General features: G+C 38.5%; 1 protein-coding gene across 4 annotated transcripts in view; it reads right to left on the minus strand.

Moving 5' to 3' along the window:
• Nucleotides 1-5,746: 5,746 nt before the first annotated feature.
• Nucleotides 5,747-17,355, minus strand: part of epha3 (eph receptor A3) — a 90,427-nt gene continuing 78,818 nt past the window's right edge. For 2 of the 4 annotated variants that reach the window (XM_082508966.1, XM_082508965.1), the window contains exons 14-18: nt 16,172-16,321; nt 15,750-15,943; nt 11,420-11,575; nt 9,263-9,376; nt 7,883-7,994 (exon numbers count right to left, since the gene is read on the minus strand). In XM_082508966.1, coding sequence (XP_082365092.1) covers nt 9,295-9,376; nt 11,420-11,575; nt 15,750-15,943; nt 16,172-16,321 — 582 coding nt within the window. In that variant the 3' untranslated portion in view covers nt 7,883-7,994; nt 9,263-9,294. Of the gene's footprint in view, nt 7,995-9,262; nt 9,377-11,419; nt 11,576-15,749; nt 15,944-16,171; nt 16,322-17,355 lie in introns of all 4 variants that reach the window. The other 2 variants (XM_082508964.1, XM_082508963.1) reach the window with 1 other exon arrangement.

Below are 17,355 nucleotides of genomic sequence, written 5' to 3' on the forward strand. Positions count from 1 at the left end.
ATGATGAAATTGTGTGTTTTTGTCTTTTACTTGCCAGTTTGCACAGTGTAGTGTCAACTAAGGATAACTCAGACTCGACCCTTAGCCCAGCCTTAAAGATTTGGAGTGCCATTTAACACCACATCATGGCATTCAAAAAGCATCTCTGTAATATCACACAGCAAAGGAAAAGGCATGAAAGGCATTACTATAGCTGATTCCTTTGTAATAAAATTATTACTAATGAGCTGTTCATATATAAATTGACTATGGAACTTACTACGTGATGGGAGAGAAGCAAGAAGCTGAGGAAAGGCAAGAGAGCAGGAAAGAGGAAAGCCGAGGAAAATCATGAGGAAAACTGGCAGCGAGGAGAAGAGTGAGGAAAAGAGAGGGAGGGTAAAAAGATGGGGGAGAAGAAAAACTGAAAGGAGAATGGTGAATGACAAAGAAAATGCAGAGTGAGAGAGAGATGACAGAGTGCTGACATCAGAGGGCTAGCAGTCCCTTCACATCATTCAGCATTCATGGAAAATCCATTCTCCCTGGTATGGACAATGGTGTCAGCAGGCGGCAAGACCAGCCCCTCTGTGGCCTTCGTTCTGCCATTAACACTAAAAGACAGAGTGGTAATAACACCTTCTCTAGAGGTTAACCCCATACTGATTTGTTAAATATCCCAAATCAGTAATCAAAATTATATAGTGTGATTATTTCATAAAAGACCGTGAATATGAATATAAATATGGCAGGGTTCTAGCGACAATTGAGGTCCTGTAAGCAAAAGGGATACAACTGTGTAGTCTAGCATATCCTATTATTTAGCAGGCATGGAACACCTCAGTCTAAATAATCTCTATAAGCAACAACCAATGGTACTGCAAAAAAACAAGTTCATCACTCTATACGACAGAGGCTAAGGGTGACAGGCTGGGATAAATAAATTAAACACAAAAATTTGCATAGGCATTAAGTATGCCTTGCTAGTACAGTTCCTTCAGAACTGCATTAATTAACAAGGTGCTGGGAAGAAATGCTGTCCCATACTGACATGATAGCATCACACAGTTGCTGCAGGTTTTTGTTTTTCTTCATGTGCATATCTCCCACTCCATCATTTAACAAAGGTGCACTGTTGGAAATTTGATAACTGTGGTGGCCATTTATGTGCAGTGAACTAATTCTCATGTTCAAATAACCATTTTGACCATTTTTTATGAGCCTGTGCAAATTATAGCCTTCCTGTTCTTAGCTGACAAGACTGGCACCAGGTGTGGTCTTCTCTGTAGCCCATCTTCTTCAAGGTTTGACAAGTTGCCAGGTGTTCTGCTGAATACCTTTATTGTAATGAGTCATTTGAGATATTCTTGCCTTCCTAAGTGTTCAAAGCAGGCAGGACATTCTCCTCCGACTTTCACTTTCAACAGGGCATTTTCACCCAGAGAACTGCCCTCACTACAAATTTTGTCTTTCTCAGACTGTTCTCTCTAAACCCTAGAGATGGTAGGGTGAGAAAATCCCAGCTGATCAGTAGTTTCTGAAATACCAGCTTGCCCTGCACCAACAATCATGTCCAATTCAAAGTCACTTAAATAATCTTACTTGCCCATTCTGATGCGTAATCTAAACTTCAAGAGGTTGTTTTGAACATGAATTGAGCTGCTGCCATGTGACTGGCTAATCAAATACGTGTGTTAACGGGCAGCTGAACAGCCATACCTAACAAAGTAACTGGTAAGCGTATTCATGCAGTTATTTACAAAAACACTATTTTAACTTCTTAAGCCCCAACGCCCCCTGATATGGGGGCAAAAGGCAGGAGATCAGGTAGGCTTGGGGCTTAAGAGGTTAATGTAGTTCTAATGTAGGTATAAATTCAGGTCTATAAAGAACACATTTTTAAATTGGCTTTCACCCGCATAAATAATCCTTTTGGAGAACTATTCTAACATTTGAAATCAAAAAATCAAACCATATACAAACATTAAAATGTTAACGTTAATCCAAAAAGAAATCATAAGACAGGGTTTGCGCTGAGAATGCACTCAATCAAACAACACAACAAAAAGTTTTTCGAGGTAATTTCATTTGAGACGACTCAGTGACAGTGATTCCACCTGGGGCCCAAGTTGATCAAAAAGCACACCTACTTGTAGTTTCCACTTAAAAAAAGACAAATATCCAGTAGTGGTGTAGAGGCTGTGATGATAGCTTCACTTCCCTTTGTGATGGTGCCATTTGTTAAAATGACAGAAGCAGTCTGAGCACTGTAGTCCTGGGACCTGTGTGTTAGTGTGTGCTGTGATGATAGCGCAGAATGTGGTAATAAAATGATTGAAGAGTTAGGATGTGTTTAGGTTCCATAGAGAACACAGACATTACAAAGCCACCAACAAACATCCATCTACAGTATCTTTGAATGTGTGCACCGGTACGTGTGTGACAGCTTAGTGGTCCCTGCAGTGTATATGTTTTCATATAAGATTTCCGTTGTGTCAGCACTGCCCCGCTCTGTGTGTGCTCTTGCACATTCTGAAGAACACTGGAGGTACACAGCTTGTATTTATTCATAATATGCTGCTGCAGACAGATAAACCTGGTGTGAAACAAAGATAATTAACACATGACACCCTGGTTCCTTTTCAGTGAAGTTTAAATCCGGGAAGTAAAGTTACAAGGATGTCATCCTCACAGCAGAACTGGCTCACCAGAGCAACAGAAGTTTGCAACATGTCGTCAGGCCCTGTAAAGCAGCTGCACACAGCTGGAGACCTGTTTTTACCAAAGACCAAAAGGGAAGATAGGGGAGACAGAGCGATGAGGGTAGGCCACAGAACAGGGTTCAAAGGAAGGAGATATCTCTACATGGGGAGGATAGGACTCGTTCTCCATAAGAATCAGGTTAATTTCCATCAGCTGTATTTATGTGGCTACAAAAGCTCCACAGGATGTGTACACCAACAAGTTTCAAGAATTAACCACAACTTCAGCAGAAAATCTAAACACAAACTACGGACCCTTGAAGATGATGGAAAAATGACTGACACCAGATTAAAAACACTGGCCTCAAGTCAACATAAAACATTTTTTTTATTGTTCTTCATTGTCCTGGTGTCTAACACACAGGGTTGGGGAGATGATTTGAAAACCACAGCAATAACAGTTTCATTGACTGTTCTGAAATGTCTGAGGCCAAACGGAAACAGTGGTGTTTGGCAGATCCTAGAAAGAGGACCAGTATGTTACTGTAAAGCTGTATTTTTCATGATTGCATGTTACCCCTGCTCAAAGTGAGAAATTCATTTTACACATCATGACTCTGTTTTCTCATTATCATTACTCTCCAACTGGAACCGTGCTTTCTGTATCTGCCAAGCAGGGTGATGAATACTGTTGGCTAATCTTCTCTTGCATTATTCCGTGATAGTATGCCGTTGTTTGAAAAGTTCTTATCTGCTTAGGCAGAACTACCACCGGCATCATGTGTTTAGCACACCTTCCTTCTATCCTCTGGTCTGTGGCTTCATAATCTGTTAACATTCACTCTCTGTACCTCCCCCACTTTCATTCTCCCTCTGTTTTTTCTCATCACCCTTGCAATTTCAGTGCCACAAAGGTCTTCCAGATAAAAAACAAGAGAAAAATTGGTGGCGGTGTCAAGCATACTGTGTTCATTGTTTGAGGAGGGCAATGTCCTCTTATTTCACTGTGCACATCTGCCTGGGACCATCTGGATAATGTCAGCATTCAACACTGAGCAGAGCAACCATCACTCTTTCCCCTCTCTGACACATCTCATCTCCTCCCAGTGAGGAAAAAATAGAGAGAAAACACAGATCTTCCGCATTAAAGTCATGAAACAAATCAACTTTAACCATGGATGATCGGAAGCAAAATGCTTTATTAGATGTGGCTGTGGACACAAGGAGGAGAGTGGAAGAGATTAAAAACAGAGGCAGAGGTGGGAAGCTGGTTAACAGATGTGGAGGATGTGGAAGAGCTGGGTCCAGCATGGATGAGTAGAGTAATAAGTGGTTTGGAATGTGTCTTGTGACAAACCTATAACAGACAGGATGTTAGTAAAAGACAGATTACTACAAATTAATGACAAAATGTTTCAATGTTAAATGTAAGCTTTTTAAAAGTTGTTTATTTAAAAAGTTGGTGTGCATTGATACAATGGGAAAAATACATCATTTGGTTTAGTTTGGGGAATTTTGGAATCTTAATACTTTGTTTAATATACACACATGGAGTTATTCTTTTATCCTGGTAAGTGTTTATAGGTAGACATCAAAGACAGAATATGAATAATTACAAAATTGCTGGCTTGTTTTATCAATCTGAGATTCCTATTTAAGTGGCAGAGGCATGTTTGCATATATCTGTGTCTTTTTTTAAATCAATTGCAATCAATCAGTCATAGTTTTGAAACTGATTTATTCGTTAACCATTCCAATAAAGGTATTATTCATCCTGATACCCCACCTGCTGGTAAAATATGTTCTTATAACATCATGTTGAACTCATTCCAGCAGTTAAAGAAAGTTTCTTGAAAATTAATGTGACACACGTGTACTCTCTTTAATTCTGTTTTATTTATGTTGCACCAAATCACAACAATAGTTGTCTCAAGGCGTTTTATGTTGTAAGGTAAAGATCTTACAATAATACAAAGAACAAAGGACAGAAAAAACCCAAACAATCACGATCCCCTTTCAGAAAGTGCTTTGACGACAGTGGGAGGGAAAAACTCCCTTTAACAGGAAGAAACCTCCAGCACAACCAGGATCAGGGACAGGCAGCTATGGGCCATAACCAGTTGGGGTGAGGGGAGGTAGATAGGACATCATGGTTATAAGAACTAAATTGAAATGGTTATTTAACTAACAAGCTAAACCAAGTTAAATAAAATAACATTAAACTCTAAGATCTAATCATTTCTTTCATTTGGAATTTTGATTCTGTGTATTTTAATTACATGATAAATTACCTGTTTTTTATTTATATTTCACAAACATACAGAGTTTAAAATGAAGGTTCAGTTATTTTCTTATTGTAAAGTACCCTACATTGTTATTACCAGTTCCATGAGTGCGGTTTTTGATGGTGCCTATCAGTGATCATTTGGACTATATACTTCAAATGTTAATTTTGGGATTGCTTGAATTCTTATTAAAAAATTCTCTTGGGTGTAAAATTATAAAAAAGAAAGACATTTAATAATGTTTTAGATTAAAAAAACAACAACTTCCACTTGTGATCTATTTAACATGTGAATCATGCGCTCGTAATAAAAATTGTCGGCCTGCATGACTACGACATGATCAAATAAAAAAACACAGGAGCAGGTCTGTCATCATCCGTTTTTTGGAAAATATTTTGAGAATATTTATTATAAAAATATAAATGTTTCCACTACAAATCATTTTACATTAGTAGACAAGGCGATCTACATTTCCACACATAAACTCTCACACAGACACTCGAATCAGACTTGAAACATAAATTTAGGAATCTGGATATAGGGCTCATAACAGTATTGCTCTCTCAGGTGTGTCATTTTTATAAAGTAAGTCTAGAACCAAAACACAGACAGCATTGACACAGTATTTACTCTACGCCCCTCCCCCCACCCTCCCAAAAAACGAACAATGCACTGTATAATGTTAACAAATAAATAACGTAATCATAATTGCCTTTTTATTGTAGAAAAAAAAACAAAGCTGACAAATATAATTCAAAACAAGATAAAATAAAATACAAATGCTTTTTCTCTTTTTTTTAATTAAAAATGTTGCACAATTTTTATTCAGGCTTTTATACATACAAACATTTGTACAAAAAAGGGATGGACATGTACATATAGTGGGATCTGTAGTGCTAGTTGCCATAATAACAATGGTTTACATTATGTACATGCTAATTAAAACACATAGCAGCAACAGTAGCATCCACAGGTAGACCAAAGAAAAGAAGACAGGACTGACAGACTGACCAAGGCTGGGTTTCCCAAAAGCACCAAAATCACCCCGTCTGTTAGACAAGTTTAATCTAGCGCCAAGGCAATAACATTTAATTTCAAAGTGCTGCAATACTGCGTACTAAGTGCTTGAAGAAACTTAAATATTGCATCCTTCTTGTTACATATTACCCAACCAAAAGCACAAAGTACCAAAGTGCCAGTTAAAAAAATCTGGGTACATGTTGCACTGAGGGATTGACTGGGTGACATCAAAGCAGGAGACTAGCATCGTAAAGTACTTCACTGTACAAAGGTCTTCTAAGGTGCTTTTAGGAAAGCCCATACTGGAGATATGACGCACTTGGATACTATCTCAGAAAGCAATCATCTATTAGATATGCTGCATCTCTTCCAGGGCAAAATCTAGTTAGTTTAGGTAATAACCAACTCTATATCCCAAAGAGAACAGAGAAAGAAGGCCAAGACTTTCTTGACGTCAAACCAAAACCAAGTCCAACTACAGGAGGCACTCAACTTTTTTTTTTGCATTAAACACACCAAAAATAATCGGTTAAAGTTAATTTTACAATATAACAAACTATTTTTTACACAAATTTTTCCAATCAAACAAAATGACAACTCCTAAATGGCTTTTATTAATAAATTATGAATTCAAACCTAAGTTACTGGACTATAACCTCAGATAGGCAGTGTTAATCTCAACCTACTAAACCGATCTTACACAGGCAAAAATTACACTCTTTAGAAAGAAAACGAGAGTTGTGAGAGTTTGATGATGCTAACTTGTCTTCCTTAAAGAAGAAACGTGAGCTCTGAGTATATTACACTTCTGCAATACATCAGCAGCAGTAGCAGAGGGCTGACATTGATTTTACTTGTTGTCTCTCATCATCATCTCTCTGTTTTCCCTTTTCTTGCACATGTATCTTAACCTGAATTCTCAGTTCTAGTTTGCTCCATTTTCCCCATCAGTTTGTCCTTGCTTGAGAAAACATAAGGAAGTATACATCCTGAGATTTCACACAAAGGGGTTACAGAGAGAACTGCACTAAAACTGTACAATATCTGTTCATAAGCACACAGAACACAGATGTCACCATAAAGAAAAATCTGTGGGTGAAGTGATTTATGGCCCCTGTTATTTTTAAAGCACAGCATTCAATACATTTTACATGTGATAGACTCATGGCTTCCATACAATGAAATTATTCCACTGATTATATCATTATTGCTTTTAAGTGACATGTCTACTGAATGCAAATGCTATAGATCAGAGCTACAGAGTAAAATGGCTCGGTCAGCATCTCGGTGTGTCCATTCCAGCTGAGATCTCACATGGATAGAGACGGTAAATGAAGGTAGTTGCAACAAAATCTCACGCTTCAGACTTCCTCACTCCAGGAGGGCTCTACAAGTGGGTCAGCTGCTGCTGTCCGTCGTACCCTTCTTGGCAAGGTGTTTCAGTTGTTTCACTGCCTTGGACTACAGGCTGATTCTCGGGCGTGCTGTGGGTAAGCCATAATCATGGAGACGTCCGGCTATATGTTAATGCAGTCCTTGCCCTGCATCCCAGTACAGTTCTCCATTGTCTTCCTGATCAGGTCTCTCTGACCTTCTTCTCTTTTCTCTGCTCTCTACCCCCCTCTTAGTCTGTAAGGCAACTCAACATGGGCACAGAGGGGCAGAGGGTTGAGTCAGCCAGTTACCTAGCAGGTAGAACTGAACTGAGCTCTTCTCCACTTCTCTGCCGGGACATCTTTCAAATGAATCAATGAAAGACATCATTTGAATCATGCCATATTTTTCCGCCATTTTCAGTCTGAATATGCAGCCACTGTGTTAGAGTGCAATTAGCAAACACAGTCTGTCAACACAGACCAACAGATAGGTCTCTGGTGGTTTTCATTTGTCGGGTCCATTTTTTTAAACAGGTACTGGGCCATTCTTGTTGTGAGAATCTAGGGCTTTCAAGCTGCTCACTATCTTCTTCTGCGGTCCTACAATAGTCACTCCAACCTTTTTTAGATCCCTGGTTTGCAAGAAAAGCGAGAAAGGGGGAGAGAGGGGCAGAGTGAGGTTGAAAAATAAATGGGACAAAATCAGACAGAGAGAAAGATGGGAAGGAAAAAAATGGAAACGTGTGCGTTAGTGATAGTAAATATGACATCCGTGTGACAATAGTGGCATGCTCCCAGTGTTGCTCCCTTCGCTTCGCTGTGCGCCTGTCATTTGCAAAGGACTGCATTTCCCAGAAGGCTTCACTGACAGCTGCCATTATGACCCTGTCAGGGTAGAAAACAATAAAATACAAGGGCCACAGTGGCAGAACAGAACTACTCTTCTGCATTGCATTAAGCTGGATTTTTTTTGACAGGTACACTTAATTTTGTGGAGAGGAGCAGCACAGGGACATGTGTTGAACACGACACTGGTTCATAAAGTGCTTCTGTTAAAGCGTTAATACTCTTAAAAGCTCTTAGAAGGTTGGTTACTTGCATTCAAAGAAAAGACCACTTGAGTTAACTAGAATACAGTTGTTAAGAGTGTTATACAGTGTAAACCTACAGTTTACACTGTATACAGTGTATTGATTTTACAGCACACAGCAATCACAGCACATGTTAGGACTCCTTTCTCCTAAATAGTGTATTGTATTAGTAGAAGCAGTGGGATTATGGCATTACTGCAAGAAACTCTTTCAGCCATTTAGTGCTTTTTAAAAAAACAAAAAAAACAATGTTTTTATTTTCCATATGCAAGCAGAAAGTTTAGTTTGAAATAGAGTTAAAAAAAATACAGATACAATTTGAAAACCCAGAAACTGACAGTGATCCAAATTACAGATTCTGCCTTACTTTGTGTGACGATTTTAAGGGATAGTTTCTTCAGTGTTGATTATACAAATTATTCTGTTGTCAAGTTGGCACAATACTTGGGTTTACAACTATCTACCTTTGCAACAATAAAGATAAATAATTAATCTGTAATTTATAAGCTTTTTATTTGGTCTGTTTTCTGGTCATTAGCATGCAAAAGAGGCTGAAACCAGCATCTACTGCTGATTATGTGTGCAATACTAATCAACATTTACACTGTATTAGTATTTTGAGCACCAAATCAGTAGCCCTGTTTTAGAACATGTGGCATTTTACTCTTTTTTTATAATTACAGCCTAAAATGGGATGAAGTTACCACTCAATAAAAACTAACTATCCCTTCAAAGGTCAGACAAGTAAAAGCCCATCAGTGGTTCTGGAGGTTATTGATCTTAGACCTAGGCCTTGGTCCTCCACCCACCATCCAGAGCTTGAGTAGGGTGGAGCTGGGTGTTAGAGAGTGGTGATCCCCATGGATGGCTCCCATTCTGGGCAAGTGGCTTGTGTGACATGGACCTCCGTCAGAACCACTCTACTGAGAAACAGCCAGGCCCAGCAATGTTAACACATTAAACTAGATATTATTGTTATGGGTGGTATTAGCACATTTTGTAAGAATAAACACAAACTGCTTATCTCACCTCTGTGGCAGACAAGACACCAATGATGACTTGTCTGCCACTGCAATGAGAATGTTTTCTTTAACGGGCAATAAAAATAAAGTGTATAGATTGTGATTATATTGTATGCTGATTTAATTTTTTTTTGTGTGTGTGTCTATCACATTGTAAAAGAAAATCTAAAAAAAAAAAAAAAAAGATCCTAAAATGATTTGAAAACATTTTGACATTGACAGTGTAAAGGTAAAAAAAATACTCCAAATGATGCAGTATTTATATGTCAGTCCATCTTCTCTTCTTGAAAAAGGATTAATCAATTACTCCAACAGATGACTCAGCACACTGCGGCCGAGTATGATAACTGTTCCTCTGAGGTCAGAGCATTGCCAGGCCTTGTGCTGAATATCAAGGACTAGATTAAGACTGTACAGATCAATACAGAAATCTATACAGTGCAATTCATAGTCTGAGCCAAGGCTTCTGCCTTGTAGCTGAGCTTAGGTGCCTTAGATGAAGCCTTCAGTGGATTAATACTGCGGTGATCCAATTTAGCATCTAGCCACTGAAAAGGCATTGTAGACCAATATATTATGTTTAGTGCACGATTCCTTCAGTGCAATTTGTCTTTGATGTATTTTGTCAATACTGATTGTGGATTTCCACCTAGTCTGTGCACTAAATACAACATTTTAAGATAACCTTTTCATAGATTAAACACATTCATTTGTCACATTGGATAGTGACTTATAAGAGAAGAGAAAAAAACATTTTGTGTAGTACTCCTACATAAGAAAAGAACCATAATAAAAATTACAGGAAGCTGAAAGTATATATTTCAGAATTAAGCACTCTGTGTGGAAAATAAACACACTTGAGCTTGTCTTAAGGTAGTACAGAGCATTACGTATAATATTTCCAGGAAAAACTATTCTGTTCCAGTTACAAGTCAATGAAGTCTACAGTTGGCACTGTGAGGAGGTCTGCTAAACAACAGCTTTTTTTAATATCAGCTCCAACCAATTTAACATAGTTTAAACTCATGCACAACACACAATCCTTCTTTCCAGCATATTAAGCCCAACACAGTTAATGACTCCCTGCTTTGTACAGTTATTGAGTTACAACTGCTTGTAGTACTGACCACCAGTCCCCAATTGCCCCCGCAACTGCTATCAACGCAGAGAATGGCTGCTTTGATCACAATGATTAGAAATGTCCAATTATTTACTCTGTCACATACCACATCAATTAAACTAGCAGCAGGCCAACAGAGCGAGGAAAAAGGAGGACAGGGAGAGGGAAAGAAAGGGACCGAACAACAATACACACTGTAGGACCTACTTTCTTACCAAGTGAACATACTGTAGGTCCTATATTGTGTGCTCGCCAGTTGTGATTTCTCTGGATGTGGCTGCCAAATAATTTTCTAGCAATCTATCCTTGCTCTATTCTTTGCATTTTAATGCTTTACAGCACAGAGAATGCCATGTCTTTGCACACCTACTTGACAGCTATGCCTTCATTTTCTCTTTCAAAGGCCCCTCTCGCTATCTTGTCAAATCTCCCCTTTCATTCTCTCTCTCAATAGCGTCTCTCTTATTCCCTTTCCCTCATGGAACTCACAACTCTTCTACCCTCTTTCTCTTTTTTTTTGGTTTCTCTTTTTTTTTCTCTTTCTTTCAATGCTCTCACCTTCCCCTCTGGTCATACTTGCAGCATTGAAAGCATAGCTAAAGACCTGTCTTTATGAGTTACCATGAGTCTCATCTGGACACCTTTAGTAATGGCTCTATAGCTTTCTTTACTTAGTGAGAACAAGAGAATGTGTGTGCTTGTTCTTCACCAAGAGTCTCTTCAAATTCCTGGGCCTTACCTCTGATACTTGGGCCCTGTAAACACTGCTGACATGAATAGGCAAAGAAGCCTAATGTGTGTGTCTCTGTGTGTTGTTGCCTTACTCTGTGGAGGTTTTGGCCAGTGTGTCACAGGAGCTGTAGCTGACCCCAGAGAAGGCCTCCTTGCAGGGCAAGGTCCTCATTCCATCCATCCAGTCGCCCATTGTTCCCACTGAGGGAACCTCTGAACTGCTTCTGTCCAACAACAAGTTGGCTGGCCTGACAGAGAGGAGAAGAATAGTCAAGGGAGAAGCAAACATATCAATAAGTGATGATGAACCACTTGTAAGATTTTCGTGTCCCAGATGTCATTAGAGTTCACAGCATACTGTAGTTTAAGGAAAACAGGAGAATAAACACCACCAGGTATCACAGTTTCTGTTTTATCTACAGCCAGCTGATGTCATAGTGAACTAGTCCTACAACTATGTATATTGTCTTTTCAAGCATACACTATTGCACCATTTACAGAGTCTGAAGCATGTCAGACATGTCAGAGTGTGTGTGCAAAATGGTCTGCATGCTTTACGGTCTCAGAAACAGTTTGGCAACTGCATTTTCACAACAGACATCAGCCTTTGTTCATTGTTCATGCTATCACCAGCAGTCATTGCTTCACTGTCCTTTTTTATTATTTTGAGCTAGCAATGTTTCTGGCTAATTCCATCATTATTTCCTGTAGCAGATGTACCATGCAGCAGAACGTAACATTAGATTTGATTAGACTTGATGGTTTCAATTGGATCAAATCATATTAAATGCTCTGCGTTGGGCTTTAAAATGCTCAGTCAACTGTAGAGGGTGTAGGGAAAAACTGCAGGCACTGTTGTGACTAGCTCTGATTGATGTTTGCCAAAGGGAGGGGGGGCTGAGGAACAATGATGGGTAAAAAGACTTACAGAGAGTAAAGATACATTAGAGCTGGAGAGTGCAGAGGGCCCAAGGAAACAATGTGCTTTATTAATGGCGACTTTCAGATACCGCAACTCATGTTTATACAAATGTGATTCCCTCAGCTACTGTGAAACCTGAGCACATTAGTGCAGCGAACGGGAAACAAAGCCAAACCATATCAGGTCAAACTACAGCTCATAACACAATAATCAATCCACTAGTAGCACACTGTGCATTTTCATTTTGATTTTCTGAGTATCATCTAAAACTGGGTTCCAAAAATGAAGGACACACTGCATTTGTCACAAAGATCAGATAAATACACCTGTACCAAGATATGTATGGCACTCAAGGGAATACAGCAAAGCAGGTCAAAAAAAAAAGAACAACAAAAAAAACAGATAGCGCTCCCTTGGGGAAAACTATTTATAGCACTGTAAACAAACTCATTAGAATACCAGAAAGTCCACATCTGCCTAATTGACTTGGAAATTGGCAAGGAAGTTTAAAGCCACTCTAAATGTGCCAGGGTTTGTGTACCTACAAAAAAAAAAAGGTTTAATTTCATATAATATGTTACGTGCTTTCGTCACCTGCTCTAATTAAAATGTATTTTATTGATTTGATTTTCTTTAATGAAATCAATATAATATAATTAATGGTGTCAGAAACAGCACACTAAGCCAACAAAATATTAGGCACATTGAGATTATTGAGATGGTATCCCAAGTGGTGACAGGAGAAAAGAAGAAAAAGAAGGAGAAAAAAAGATGCACTTGAGGTGGTGGAGTGGGTGCTGTTACAGTGATTGAGTCTTTTCCTGCCAGATCAGAGGGTTGTCAAAATGCTGAGGGCCCCCAGGACCCCCTGGAAAGATGGTTTGTCTGCAAAGGAGGGAATTGAGGGCTAGATGGAGGGGGTGGTTTGCATGAGCACAAAAATAAAGTAATATGTGAATCTTCTGACAGTAGAAACCCATTTAAAAAATATTTTAAATATGTGTTACTTCTTTTTGAAAAAAGAGGAAGAGGAATCAATAGAGGTTTTTGCTGATATTTGCTAGAAAACAAATCAGGAAAAATCAATTAAGATATATAAAAGATAACTATCTTCCGTTTAAAGTTTTGGGCTATAAAAAAAAATTCTTTTTTCAGGATTATTGATCTTCTTCCCTCCCCTCCTACACCCCTTTTTCTTTCTATCTTTGATCTTTTTTCCTCTTTTTGTCTCATTTTTTCCCTTCTGCTGTCTCCACTGAGAGGTAAACTGCAGATGACCTTGATTCATCTCCCTTATCATTTTCAACGTTTCCTTTGTTGTTACATTTTCAGCAACATCTTGTTGCAGCTCAAGAGACACGATGATTGGTGAGGAAACAGAGAGATGTGATGAATTGGAAAATCATAAAAAAAGCATCTGTCTGAGACTTGGGGTTTGGGGCGGGGGGGTATAATGTCTACTTAATACTATATAGCAAAGCAGAAAACACCCACTTGAAAATATAGATGAAAATATGACTACATCAGAGAGAAAGGGAGTCGGGTTATATATTCCCTTTTTTCATCTTTTGTTCTGTACTCCTTGTTTTAATCTCCAAATAATCTTCTGATTTTTGAGCTCACAAAAAAGGGAATGAAATTACCTTTCAGCGTGACAGCTCCAAGGCAATTCAAGGACAGTTTAGACTGATATTTAGGGGTAATATTAGCCCTTTCAGGTGCAGCCCTTTGCTGCCACTGCCAAATTGGATGATATCATGTAGTTTTAACCAGTACTCTGGTGGGCTGAGGAAAGCTAAACTGACATTTTGATTTGATTTCAGCAACAATACGTGACTGTGCTCCGAATTCTTTGTTCAATTTATTTTCACTCTGAAGTTTTGGTAGTGTCTGAGCTAACAGTTTAAGAATTTTTGGTAACTGAATTGAAGTATTGCTCATTATAAAACTATTCTATTTAACTTCTATCCAGTTTTTCATACTTGTGACTTTTTAGATATTCTCATCAACATATACCTCTCTGTGATAAATGCCTGTGTTCTTTTCTACTATCAGGCGGTTTCCATTCACAGGTGAATGTTTGCCCATTGCAATTGCCAAGCATAGACCAGGCACCAATCCTTGTTGCTTCCCAAGTCCTTTTATCCAACCTATGTTCCTGGCCTCTCTGGATAAAGGTTGATATTTGAGATATTCTCTATATAAATATTTTAGATTTGATAAAACTTTGAGTGTTATGTATTTAAAGGTAATACTGTAAGCAGCCATTGGCATGCTTTGTTGTGCAGAAAAAAAACTATCTTTGATTTAGAAAGTGCGATTGCAGCAATCTCACGTAATTTAGACACCCTGAAAGTTAAGTCAGATACCCAATGGCTGCTAACCTCTACTGGACACCAGTTGGCCCATAATTAGCCCCTGACAGTCAACCTTGGCCTTCTGACTCTCTCATCATCCATATGCAGGAAGAGTAAACTGACCAGGTCCCACCCTCGAAGTTTCCAGATGCTCTACTTGGTTCACAGGCTTTGTTCTGGGCTTTGTGGAGGAGGGGGTATTGCATTAGCAAGCCAGGACAGCCCTGAGACAAACGAGGTGTGTGGAGCTGAGTGCAGCTGCTCCCGCTGTGCAACTGCCGCCGCCACCACACACATACACACATACGCACAGAGAGTTCTCATAAATCAACGCACCAGCCTCTGTCGGCCAGCCTGTGCTCACCCAGTGTTAAAAGCCAATCAGGAAAATTACGTGCAAACTCCAAGGGACCTATTTTCACTTTCTTAAGAAATCATTAGTCAATGTTACTAGCTTTGACATCTACATAATACCATGGCCGTCTGCTGCAGACCCAATGCCTGTATTCCTTCTTGCCCAGGACTGACAAGTGTATCTTGCCCTGCTTACCCACACACCCCTGGGAGAAAATGACTGATTCAATAAAGGCAAGGAACAAAGCATTAACAAGGGCAAAAAAGAAAGTAATGTGAGAAACAAATAAGATAACATTTGTAAAAATATCAGAAAAGAGATCTGATACATTTTCTAGTGGTGCTAATTTGCATTTAAATCTTACAAGCAGAAAAAATAGGCGGTGTTTATATTGAGCTCCTTTGTGTACAGGTGGTAAAACAAGTGAAAGAAACTTCCCCATCCCAAATTTTCATGACATTAAAAATGTTAAATTATGTTATTGAGAAGTAGAACTTTCATAAATATGCTGATAATATGTCTAGTGATCACCAGCCAGAACTTTATATGACCTAAAATACAGTACTGGATTGTCTAGTACATGGCAATAAAATTAAAAGAAGAAGAGAAAAAAAGAACAACTTAGAAACCATTCAAGACTAAGAGACATTCACCAGCCTTGCATGGTTTTGACCACCAGTTCTGGGTTTTTCTTTTCGTATTTTCTTAAGTGTAAAGTTTTATATATGCAAGTGACAAGCACCTAAAAATAATAATGAAAACAAATACACGTAAGATAGCTTTGATACCTGGATGTGGTGTTCGCTGTGATTTTGAGGCTACTGGGGTTGCGGATGAGTTTATCCAGGATGCTAACTATCTGCTCAAACTTGGGTCGATTGTTCCTCTCTTTTTGCCAGCAGTCCAACATGAGCTGGTAGAGAGTGGCAGGGCAGTCCATGGGTGGGGGCAGTCGGTAACCTTCATCTACAGCCTTTATTACCTTTATGAGGAACAACACGGACAGCATTTGAAAAAAGGCAGATAATATTCAAAACAAAATACATTGTAATAGTAAGTGATTTTTTTCTCAGTTTTGTAAGAATACTTTACTAGAGTATGTCTTTCTGTATCTCAGATGAGATACAGAAATTATTCAGATGTGCAAAGGTGGTAGCCCTGCATGTGTAGCTATTAAAGGAATGCAACTTTGCAAATAAATAGAACTTACATCCTGATTGGACATCTCCCAGTATGGTCGTTCCCCATATGACATCACCTCCCATAGCACAATGCCATAACTCCAAGCATCACTGGCAGATGTAAACTTCCTGTAGGCGATAGCCTCTGGAGCAGTCCACCGAATAGGGATTTTACCTCCCTGAAATACAGACAATGAGAGGTCATTCATTGAGCTCATTTTGTATTTCAGTCATTCAATCTGTCATTGAAAAACATCAATAATTCTTGAGCATAACTAATTTTCTACCTAAAATTATGGTTTTTTTTGGATAAACCTTTTAATATTACATCTTAAAATCTTTAAAAACTTTTTAAAAATAGAATTTCAAAGTTTAGTACTGCTCGTGGATATAAATATTTAAAACTGGATGTATTCTTGAGCAAAATTTCTGAAAACCAGGATTTGGATCTGAGGTGCAGGTTTGTGTCCAATGCAAGAATATTTCTTATGAATATTATTTAGGGTGTTCTGAAACCCCTAAATCCTGGTGGTCTTCGTGGTTTGGATTTAAGGTTTGAGATCACAGCTTCAGATTCAAAACTGTAACAATTGTAAAAATAATATTTTTATTATTTTTTCCAGTCTGGTCTGGAAGAGTCTAAAGTCCATGTTTCATCACAGAAAGGTGAACCATGCATAAGCTTTTTTTTTACCTTTCACTTTCATTTCATTGTCTTTAATTAATTTGTTTTCCCAGACTGGCAAAAAAAAGTCTAAGACTTCTAAAAAAGACTTTAAAATTGTCACATAAGGGGACATTGAACTTTATTGTAACAAAACACATTATATTAAGATTTAATCAAAATGGATTATCATCAGTCTTAAAGAAAGTTGAAGCCAGAAAGAAAAACCCATTCATCAAATTGTAATCCAAGGTGTCCTGGATAACCCCATACTACAGTGTGTAGCTGTATTTGTCATTTTAGCTAAAAATCAAGACAGATGAACAAAATGGATCATAGGGTAGGAGGCTGATGGTAGCCAAAGTTAACAGAAACCTTGGCCCAATCAGTTGGGTTTTGCCCAATGCTGTGCAGTCACACTCTAAACTTTACATTCCTCTATTACTATTTCCATACTGAAGTTATGGAAATAATGGGGAATGTATGTGAGAATGAAATGCAGACAGCCAACAAATGGCGGCACACATAAAGCAGTTTACAAAGAAACAC

This window comes from Aulonocara stuartgranti (genome assembly GCF_965226115.1).
Source record: "Aulonocara stuartgranti genome assembly, chromosome: 16".
NCBI classification, from domain to species: domain Eukaryota; kingdom Metazoa; phylum Chordata; class Actinopteri; order Cichliformes; family Cichlidae; genus Aulonocara; species Aulonocara stuartgranti.